The 11,931-nt window shown below is 37.2% G+C and overlaps 1 protein-coding gene and 1 pseudogene across 1 annotated transcript; both read left to right on the plus strand.

Moving 5' to 3' along the window:
- Positions 1–167: 167 nt before the first annotated feature.
- Positions 168–6,183, plus strand: LOC131331586 (protein DETOXIFICATION 19-like). The gene is made up of 7 exons (XM_058365625.1): positions 168–760; positions 1,881–2,425; positions 2,638–2,724; positions 4,826–4,882; positions 4,995–5,233; positions 5,526–5,644; positions 5,745–6,183. Exons 1-7 carry the CDS (start codon positions 452–454, stop codon positions 5,874–5,876), a joined length of 1,488 nt encoding a protein of 495 aa, XP_058221608.1. The 5' UTR covers positions 168–451; the 3' UTR covers positions 5,877–6,183.
- Positions 6,184–9,083: 2,900 nt separating this feature from the next.
- LOC131328712 (uncharacterized) lies at positions 9,084–11,645 on the plus strand (annotated as a pseudogene).
- Positions 11,646–11,931: the final 286 nt, after the last annotated feature.

The raw sequence follows: 11,931 nt of genomic DNA on the forward strand, positions 1-11,931 counted from the left end.
ATAAAATATAATATTTTTAATGGAATAGTTTTAATATAGAAAGTTTGATGCGATAGACATTTTAAAAATAAGTAGCTAAAGTAATAAAGTGACTTTTTAAAATGTAAATTGATCCAAAATGTAGAGATGCTGATGCAGATGCTCTAAGTCCCAAACCTTCGCTACCGTGCCAACTCTTTGGATTTACAAGAAGCCAAATTTGATTTTGGTTGTGCTAAATTTGTTTTTAATTGTCGTTTCTAAGAATAAAGTCACCCCAACATCATTGAATAAACAAATGGAGTAGTATATACTTGGTCATGACCTTATCACAACCCTCGTCCTCTTGTTTTTCATTCCTTTTACTAGCTAGGTTCTTCTCAATAGCTATCCCTTGTATCTCTGTCTCCATCTACCAACAACAGACAAGCCAGAAGCACATTAATTGTAACACAAGAAAAACAAAAGAATCATGTCTGCAAACAGTGCTAGAAGTTCATCAGATGATAGTTGGCTGCTAGCCGAAGTAGAAGAAGATGGTCACGAGGAGGAGGAGGAGGCCGCCGCGGGAGAAAGAGAGGATAGGTGGTGGAAGAAAGTGTTGGATTTGGAAGAGGCCAAGAACCAGGTTTTGTACTCGCTTCCCATGATACTTACAAATGTTTCGTATTACATGATTCCGGTGGTGTCGGTCATGTTCGCCGGCCACCTCGGAGACCTCGAACTTGCTGGTTCTAACCTTGCCAACTCATGGGCCACCGTCACCGGCTACGCTTTCATGGTATATCTCTCTCTCTCTCTCTCTAGCCATGTGATATGCAACGTGGGTCAGTAAAAGAAGTGTATACAGTGGACCGACTTTACTGGGGATGTCACTGTACAGTCTGTACTCTTGTTTGTACTAACGTTTTTGGAGTAATTATGATTCAGTGGTCTTGTGCACGCCACGTGAACGGCCAATATTTTTATCCACTACATATTTATGTGGGATAAGTATACTCGACTCCACAGAAGTACTGGATCTCATTGAAATGTGTGGTGGAGAAAGATATTGGGACACTGCGTGTGGCGAAGCCAGAATTTGTAGTTACTGGGGTCAAATTTATTGAGGTTTATTAGATCTGTTTTTCTTTGGGTAAAATCTCAATATTTGTAAGGTCAAATGACTCAAATATGTAAGATATATATCAGGATAAATAAAGCCTATCTTCTGAAAAATTGTCAACTTAGTGCGACCCCACTTCTCTCTATGTCTCTCCACCCTTGTGTGTCAATGTCCAAGACTACTGAATAATTTTTCATTGTTTTTGTTTGGGAAAAAAACATTTGCAGCATATTTGCTTTGGTTATTTCCAAGTTTTTGATTGTTCTTAATCAGTTCTAGTGATGTAACCATATAATAGAATATCATTTAGGTATGGTATCAAACCTCAGGGATGTGAACAATATCAAACTAGGAAAATGCTAAACTCCGCTCATTAGACGGAGGATAATGTGTAAAAAGTGTATCGATATTTGCAAAAAGTGTATTGGTATCCAAGAAATGTGTGTTGATATCCCAACTTGTTTGTCATTATATGCTTATTATTCTCTGCCTAATGGACGGAGATTACCATGACCGATCAAACTAAACCGAAATAAACTTCATTTTCTTGGGTCTTTATGTCAGCAACTTTATCTTGATACTTGATAGCAAACATGTTTAATCTGTTCTCTGTCGATGGAGTGTAGAACAAATTACTAATATCAGGTCGAGGAGGAAGGGATGACTTTTAAAAGAGCCATGAAATACCTGGAAATACCTTTATGGTTTATGAACAATTGATTTTCTCATTTTGTCTGACTGTCCTAATATGTACTTTTTATTGATTTATTAGAGGCACAATTTTTCTTTGTTTCAGCTTGGCCTAAGTGGCGCACTTGAAACATTATGTGGGCAAGGATACGGAGCAAAATTATACAGGATGATGGGTATATACCTACAAGCATCTTGTATCATATCACTATTCTTCTCTGTCCTCGTATCAATCTTCTGGTTCTACTCCGAACCAATTCTAATACTACTAGGCCAAGATCATCAGATATCGAAAACTGCAGCTCTGTACATGAGGTATCTGATCCCGGGACTATTCGCCTATGGAGTTTTGCAAAACTTATTGAGGTTTCTTCAGACACAGAGTGTTGTCGTGCCACTAGTGTTCTGCTCTGCCCTGCCGTTGATTGCTCATGTTGGAGTCGCCTATGTGTTGGTTCACTGGACACCTCTGGGCTTCGAGGGGGCTGCATTGGCAGTTTCGATATCCTTGTGGATCGCGGTCCTTTTTCTGGCCGGATACGTGCTTCTTGCGAAGAAGTTTCACAAAACTTGGAATGGGCTTTCGGCAGAGTCTTTAGGTCATGTTTTTACCAACTTGAAATTGGCTCTGCCCTCTGCAGCAATGGTTTGGTAAGTGAAATTTATGTAATCACTTTTTCTTTTTTTGTTTATGCTCAATGTTGAAGTATTGGGTGCAAGCAAAGGCTCCAGCAGACGTGAAAATGCAGTTTTAAGGATCCAGCAGATACACACAAAGGAGATGATTTCAATGTTGAAATTAAACTTGACAGTTCTTAAAACTCAATACTTACAGTTGATTTGTGTGTTTTTGTTTTAACTAGCTTGGAGTACTGGGCTTTTGAGCTATTGGTACTACTTGCGGGAGTGATGCCGAATTCAGAAATAACAACTTCATTGATCGCAATGTGGTAAGTTTTCTCTCATCTCACGCCTCGTTTCGACATTTCTGCAACAAATATACAATTCTTGAAAAAACCTTAGAGAGAAGTACTGATGATATTCTTTTATGTGGAGCGTTTTGCTCACAATTCAACCACATTAGGCAACATGAACGTCTTATATATTATGGGTATGTTTGGTTGGATGGAATCAAGGTTGGAATGGAATAGTCATTTCAATGACTTATTTATTTCAATATTTGGTTCACTATTGAATAATAGAATGATGATTCCAAATGGAATCACTATTCACCTTAGTAAAGGAATTGTCATTTGCTTTGTTCGCTCCGATATAAGGAATAATGTCCCAAGCGTATGACTTAATACGTCAGTTGAAGCATAATAATACGGAAGACCGGGATCGTACCCACGGGAATAATTAATACGGCTTTGTTGGATTTGTAGATGTAAACACGTGTTTTCGGCTTTTAGACAGCCAACCTTGTTTTACGTTTGCGGTGGAAAGTAAAAAGGGTTAAATTGGAAAACGAATAAATTAAGATAAAAAACAGGTTAGGTTTAGGAATTACTAACACCCACGACTCGAGTTAAACTACATTTCTCACCCAATTACGCAGTTCAGGATACACAATTAAGGTTCTCAAACCGGAAGATAAAATGGTTCAATTACCAAGCTAGCTCTAGAATTTATTTAGCAAACGCCTCGTGTGACAGAGCTCCAAGCATCATGTTTGGTAAGTATGCGATGCTCTTACCTACATATGATCAAGGAAGTTAACATTTTAGCAATTTGACAAATAAACCCGAACTCTACATCGATTTTCGAACCAAAGGTTTAAATTTTATGGTGAAAAACGCAATTTTACTTGAGCCATGAGGTGCTAATCACTTAATGACCTAATCTTGAAAAACTACTCACACATATCTATGAAGATAAGAGCAAGCAAAAATTTACTTAGTATAATTGAAATAATAACATTAGAAGAAAATTAGATTAAACGATAAATCGGAGTAGCGGCTACAACTTTAATGAAGACTACAATAGCAAAAACTAATTAACTAGGGTAGAAAATTAAATTTAAAGTACTGAAAATGAAGAACAATTCAAAATCTAGATCTAAATCTAAAAATGATGCAACCAAATCTATCTACTTGTTTGTACAATGACATCACGGGTTTTTATATCGGTCCCATTCATGCACCAAATATTCTCCAGAAGATCCAAAAATCCATCTCTGAGGTCCTCGGTATCGATTGCGAAGGCCTTAAGCTGCTGTTGAAAGGAGCTCGGTACCAATGGAATAAATGAACTCCTATCGATGCCGAGGCTGCTAATGGAAATCACTGGGATGCTCGCTACCGATTGAAAGCTTCAGGTTCTACCGATGCCAAGGCTGCGTGAGCTGGCTTTTGAGTAGTTCAGTACCGATTGAACTTGTCAATTCCTACCGATGCCGAGAGCTTATCTTCCAGTACTTGGTTCTTGCTCCTTGGCTTGCCCTTCTCGAGCTGACGGGTCACCTTCGGGTCCTTAAATGTCCTATGTCGTAAAAACTCTTGTTAATAGGAAAATTCCTACAACACAAACTAAACTACTTTACGAGCAAAAGCAATTGAAAACAACTAATTAACGATTAAATTGAACTAAAATTAGATAATTAGCGCACCCTATATTGCATTATCGGGTGCTTATCATCATTCCATCCAAAAAATTAAGGAATTGTTATTCTATTTCTTTGTCACACCAAAATTACTAGTGCCACTCCGACATTCACTATTGCCACACCAAAATTACTATTGTCACTCCAAAAATTACTATTGCCACTCCAAAAAATACTATTGTCACCCCAAAAATTACTATTGCCACTCTAAAATTGATATTGCCACACTATTCCATTAGAGATGAGAATGACTATTCCTAAGCACAACCAAACATGAGAATGAGAATGATTATTCCATTCTCAATTCCTCCAATTCTATTCCATTCTTAATTACATTGCTATTCACATTCCATTCCATTCAACCAAACGTACCCTAATTCTTTTTGTTTTTTGGAATAGGAATTGCTGATCATACTTGATTATTATGAAACCCTTTTTTTTTTCTTCAGTGTGAATACAGAAGCTATAGCCTACATGATTACTTATGGTCTCAGTGCTGCTGCAAGGTTAATTGCTACTTTTTTTCCTCTCTCTTTTCACATATTCTGATATCCTCTAACCCTCCGTTTGTATCGAAGGCATTCAAAGTTTTATGTAATCAAAACTTTTCTGTTACAGCACGAGGGTGTCAAATGAGTTGGGAGCAGGCAATCCAGACCGGGCTAAGCACGCCATGGCCGTCACTCTCAAGCTCTCTCTTTTTCTTGCTCTTATTGTTGTCCTGGCTCTTGGCTTTGGTCACAATATATGGGCTGGCCTCTTTAGTGATAGCTCGACAGTCATCGAGAAATTTGCCTCATTGACCCCTTTCCTTTTGATTTCTATCGTATTCGACTCTATCCAAGGGGTCCTATCAGGTTTGAATCACCCCTATTTCCAATAGTCTTCCCCACACTATTTGAAGAGTACTCCCTCCCTTCTAAATAAATTGACTGGATTGCAAAATGAGAATTTAAAAAGAATGTATCTAGTACTAAGATAAATGGTACTCCCTCCATTAATTCTCAAGTTACTGCACTACCTTTGCTTTAACATTGCCTTTCATGGGCAAAAAGTATTTGCTCTGCCCCTCTGTGCTTTCAAAAGTGAGTTTTCTTGTCCTTATTTTTTCCCCTTTCAGTTAATGAAAGAGTGACGCATATTGTGCAGGGGTGGCCAGAGGATGTGGGTGGCAGCACTTGGCTGTGTACGCTAACTTGGGAACATTCTATTGCATTGGCATGCCTATCGCCATCCTTCTCGGGTTCAAGCTCAAACTATATGCTAAGGTACTGATCTCGATTTTACGCACACACGCACTACTTAGTCGTTACTTTCTTTTAGTTCTACTAACGGGATTTCTTCTTTCCGTGCCTCATTTTCTTACAGGGCTTGTGGTTGGGTCTAATCTGCGGCCTTTGCTGCCAGGCCGGCACCCTTTCATTGCTCACACTGCGCTCAAAATGGACTCGAATGGAGCTCTCTGAAAACACCAGTAAAGAGAACCACGTTTTAGTTTAACTGTATCTTGATCAACTCCTTTTCAACTCACCGTAAAAGAACTCTCTCTCTCTCTCTCTCTCTCTCTCTCTCTCTCTCATTGGTGGACAATATTCATGAATCACGGTATGCAGGGCCAGCTTATAGGATAGGCGAGAAAAGCAACCGCTTCCGACCCCAAATTTTGATTGTAATTTAACGTACGTATTAATATTAGGATGTTTCCAAATAAAAACACAAACTAGATATTTGGTTTAGTGGTCATATAATACTGTCATGCTATTGGGAGTGCGTGGTTCAACTCTAATGCATCTCTATAATTGCAAGTATGTCTTTTTTACATTTATATTATCATAATTGTATCTTTTAGTTTGATTTTTTTTTTTGTACTTTTATCATTTTTTAAAGAAATCATGCACATGTAAAGGTCTCAATATAGAACATTTGTTTCGAGCCTTCAAAATATATGAGCTGACACTGACGGTATGAACTATATAAACTTTATTTTGTGCAGCGGCGCGACTAGGATATAGGAAGAGTATCAAGGGATACGCGTTAGAAATTTGCCGGCAGGATCGTAATTTTCCAAAAACTATCAACAAAACCCCAAGACTGAACTCTAGAATGAGTTTTAACTAATGGTATATCTTGAGGGGGTTCAAACAAAATGGTAGTACGAGTATTATTAAAATATGATACTCCAATAAAAATGTTACCATTATCCTTCCGCAACGTATCCAATAACTATTTAGGAGGTCCAGCTTTCCAAGTACAAATACTAGATCAAAACTCAAAACTCGAATTGGCTAACTCATGAGCAACAATATTTTGCCGATCTCCGAATAAAAAGCAGAAAGTCTACTGGTACAGACAAAAAATCTGTACCAGTGGGTACAAACCTCTTTTTGGGTTCATTTTGGGTCTCAAAAAAATGATCGGAGTCGCTCATTTTGTTTAAAATACTTTGCTTATGATCCCTTAAAAAATAAGTTTAATCCGGTATCGGTAAGAGTATTTACGAAACATCCAAACTTTGCTCTAGAATTCAGGAGAGCAAAGTTTGGATGTTTCGTAAATACTCTTACCGATATTGGATTAAGCTTATTTTTTTTAGAGACCATAAGCAAAGCATTTTAAACAAAATAAATGATTCCGATCATTTTTTTGAGGGGTTTGTATCCACTGGTACAGATTTTTTGTCCGTACCGGTAGCACCTCTCAACAAAAAGAAACTCAACTCCGAAACCTCCCAGCTTGGTGCCGAATATCTTCTACGATGACTTCAATATCTTCAACGCTCTCTTGTTCCCCAAAATTTGCACAATCTGTTGCGAATTCCTAGAATCCCCTGGGTTCAAAATTTTGTTTTGGGTCATCTCAATCGATTTAAATAATCTTAATTGACTGAAAAGCTTTCATCATTTCCCTTTTCGATCTGAATGCACTTTTTTGGAAGAGAAAATCGGTGTGGACAATTGTCCCGAACAAATCCAAACATAGATGTCTTCATCATCTCATTTTTCTAAAGTAGTAATAAGAATCTCACGTGTATCAAATAATTCTCCGTTCCGGAAACGGAAAAAAGCCCTTATTTTTTAAGAAGGCAATTTCAAGCTCAAAAATGAAGGGTTTATTGAAATCTAAAAATATACACTATGGATCTTGTTTGAAAGATCTCATTGAGATCTTTTATACGATGCAAAAAAAATTAAAAATTTATTTTTCATTTACATTATTTTTGAGTTTGAAAATGTGAAATAAGCTGCTTATTTTTTAAGAAGGTTTCTGGAACGGGGTCTAAGTCAAATCTCTGTCTTTGCCAAATCAATCGCTACGAAGTTGTTTGATTGATTTATCCACACGCATGATTTGATTTACAAGGTATATTTGTATGTTTGCATATTTATCCACACGCATGACTTGATTTATTTGCACGGTCTAAATTGGGTAATCTGCTTTCTGTTTTTTTTTTTTCTTCCATGGTTATTCTTTATGCCTACCAACTGTTTGATTTTTTTTGCCTGGGCTACATAATTTTTTTCAATGTAATGACCAAACGCCCGAAAATTGCGAGAAGCCATACCTGTAAACATCTTACAGTTTTATATTGTGGTTTTAGTTTGAACGAAAAGTACCATTAGTGCAAGATCCACAAAGTTATATACTGCGTGCACAAACAATGCTTGTGCAATAACCTAGTAATGCCAATTAACCGAATCCATCGAAGAAAGTCGTGTCAAAATGCAGAACAAATCTTCATATGATTAGAATGACTACGGTTACAACAGATTCGGCGTAATATAAAAAAGACACATTTAATATGGAAAGAAGAACTTTTACGTGGGTTCAAGGCATAGAAGACGTAGGAATTGATGCTCTACGTGGCGTGGGAATGTAGATGATGGTAACAGCCATTTGCAATTTACCAGTTCACAGATTTTCCTCCCCTAATTAGTTGTTTTACGTACTTTGCGATGTGGGGCAACTATACAATATGTATTTTTTAGAAGCAAAATAGCGCAAGTCAGGCTCAAAAAAAAGTGCACACCCTTGGGTTTGACTGCAGACGAACCCACAGGCCTGTCTTGATCTCGATGGCCCATCTTGCAGTATCTTAATTTGGTCAGATAATATATAGGCATTTTCATGCTTCTGCTATATTCATACCTTCCTTTTGATTATTTGCTTAGCCTACACTTGTGTTTACGATGTGCCAACCAAACGTCCAAAAATTGCAAGGCAACAATTACAGCACCTGTAAAATCTTTACAGTTGTATAGTTTGCAGAGAGTGTACTGTTTATTGTGCTTCTCTCTTCACATTTCTTACTATTGCCAACTTCAATTTCATCAGTTCTCGTATTAAGATCGAGACATCTATGTATGTATATATGCATTTATACATGTGGTTCAGATGGTTTTCGTCACCTTCTTGATCCAAAAAATCATGATGGGCACATGTGCAAGTAAGTTAAAAAGGAACAAAAACTAAAAGAAAATTGGGTATTTTAATCAAGATCAGTGTATCTTCTGATTTTGAAAGAATTTCCATGCTCTGTGTGTGTGTTTCTGTCTCCGTGGTTCTATTCTTCTACATGGGTATGCATTCATTCAATTCTATGTTCTTCATTGCTAGGTGTATAATTGCCAATTGAAAGTATACAATTCAAAAACTTAATGCTTTTGGAAGAAAGAAAGTTAAACTTTGAATTCATTCCCAGAGTTGAAAATGAGCCCAGGTACTTGAACTGCTTTTTAAACATTCTTCCAAGTCGGTCAGTATCATGATTTGCACCTGGAAGAGCTTTTCCATTGGTGTTGTGAGAATTGTAATGTTGGAGTTAAATGTAAAGGTTCCTTCCGCTGAACTTTACACTTCTCTTTAACACGTTCATTTGAATTGTCATGCAAGACCCATAAGGGTGTCCACAACTTGGATTAAGTGCATTTTCTTTCTTCGTAATACTAAATGTTGCAATCTACTGTTTAAGACAGAAACTTGATGAGCATTGTTTCCTCCACTGTATTACAGGTTGAGTTGCTTGGCTTACATTGCATCCTCCTCTAACTATTCATAGGCACCCAATGTGTGCAGAAGTAAGTTGCTTTTGCTGCTCTCATGTTTTTTCGTATGCTTACAAAATATCAATGGCTTGTTACTAGTCACAGTTCACTTATTTGATGCTGTGTAATCACCACTCTTGCATGAGGTTGTGCTGGTTTGGGTTTCTGTATACTTTACCAAGTTATGAATGAATTTTTTGTTTGAAACACTAGGACTCTTTTTCATCATGATTCATGAGTAGCACTCTTGACTTAAGATATCCTTGTGAAACACGAGTATATTGCTGTGGAAAGGTTTTGTGTAATCCTTTTGGAAAGATTCTCCTTTTCTTACCGTTTAGCTTGTACTTGTTAGACAAATTTTGTATCCTCACACCAACTATGTTGTATGTGGTTAATTCCGACATCTTTAAATGTTATATAAGTAAAGAGATGGCTCACTGTGATGCCCAATCATTGTTTTTGGTTGCTTGGCACTTGAGTGAAGATGATTGTGTTTCACCGACAGCCATTGTGAAGTCTCAATTTATGTAGGACAAACTGTTGATACCCTAGCGATTAGCATATTGAAATGCACGTTTCGCAACATGGTCATTGTTAGGTGATTTTTCTCCCTCTCTTAGATGGATTGGAATCACTATGATGTATTTTATTGTCACCTTCTTTAGGTTTCGTTGTACTTTTTTCACGGTCATTACATTCTCTGATAGTTCTATGTAGACGCTTGGTGTAGGCAAAATTCCAATTTTCCTTTTCTTCTCCTCCTGGGGTATGTCCGTTGTAGGCTGTATATTCAGTTAGCCTTTTTTTTTTGTTTCAAGTTGATTTACGCAAAAAAGAAGAAGCATGGTCACTATTTTGTTTCTTGACGGTCCCGAATTTCTGCTTATTATGTTCAATAAAAACTAGAAAGAGTGTAGCTTTGGAAGACAAAATCTTAAAAAATGCTCAAAATACTACCAGTACAAATGTGTTTTGCAGGAATTTTGAAAATTGTGTTTTCTATTAGATCTTTATCTTTAGAAATACATATTTATGTTATTATAAGCTAGATATCTCCATCGTATTACACTTTAGGGCATGCGTCATACCGCGTTTAAGTTGGTTTTTTTTTTTTTCCCGTACTGGAACAATTTGCGTTCTATGTAACCTTGGTCTCAATCACTGAACGTAGGGTCTTAAATGCAGAAACTGGACCACCTTTGTTTTGTTTAGATGTGACTAAGGCATTCAGGGTAGGTTTTGGTGGCAAATTTTTTCTGTTCCTTAAGACGAGGAGGCAAACCAATTGTCGCGATCCTCTATGTCAGTGATTACTGTCATGGTGAAACTGCATTGCATTCACTTTCATTTGCCTTCTCAACTGACATTAGATAAACCCTACAGAATGTTTGGTTCTGGTTATTGGAAAGATCATATCAGATAAAAGATGTTGAGACTTGTTTACGCATTCAAATTTTCCGTAATAGCATGCATGGTGCAGATTATTGAACAGTTCCAAAAGTGTCATGTAGACCATCCCGTTGCAAAATTCTTTGGTGAATGCACGGATCTCAAAATAAAGCTTGATCTCTGTTTCCGGCAGGAGGTGAGTTTTGGTAATCTGGGTGTGTTTTCTTCCAGTTTTGAACTGTAGTTAGATTCCCACAGTGCTTTCTTTGATTTTTCTTTCACAGAAAGCTTTAAAGCGGAAGGCAAACTTTGAAGAGAGTTAAGAAACTTAAAGAGAGGCTACTAGCTTACAGAAAGGAAACTAATGAGAGAGACTCTGATCTGACACAAAATTTGTGAATTTTTTAAGAGAGAGAACCTAGAAGCTTCGTACCAAATCCAGCAAAATAAAATTGGTGGGAGATATCATGAAGGCAACCTGGGAGATATGCTTTACTAGTGAAAACCGGGCAAAAGATACAAAAATAACGTGACATCTCAGAAAGATTTGTCATGATGCAGTGTGATGTAGAATCCATCTGTTTCCACTACCCAACTTTTCGTGTTGTAAGAATGCTTTATTCACTCCTATTCAAGTTCATATAGTTTGAGAAAATTATTTTATAAGGAGGTAGTAGAGGATGTTGAATCAGATTCGTGGCCTCGATTGTTGCACATCTGAATGAATTGAGTAGAGTACTGCAACTACGGCTCATACGGAATGTCTTTATGCATTTGGTACTTTGATGTGTTGAATGAGTGATATTGATACTCATTTCGGATACGATTGTTATTCCTGACACTCCGTATTTTGATACTCATTTAGCAAACTACTGGTGAGGGGAAATGTTTGTTTATGCTCTTACGACACCGAAACGTGTTAAGGGCCAGGTTTGGATCTTGGAATCATCAAAGACATGTTTGGATCTTGCATTCATCAACTCAGAATAATGATGGGGAATTCCTTAAACTCCTTTTTCATGGATAACTAAACACGCACACAAAATTTATTTATTTTTGGAAAAACTGCTTCCATTTTATCATTTTCCTTCCAAGCCAAGAAAGGGGGCAAGGGGAAAAAA

The sequence above is a fragment of the Rhododendron vialii genome, chromosome 6a (assembly GCF_030253575.1).
Source record: "Rhododendron vialii isolate Sample 1 chromosome 6a, ASM3025357v1".
In the NCBI taxonomy this organism is placed as follows: Eukaryota; Viridiplantae; Streptophyta; class Magnoliopsida; order Ericales; family Ericaceae; genus Rhododendron; species Rhododendron vialii.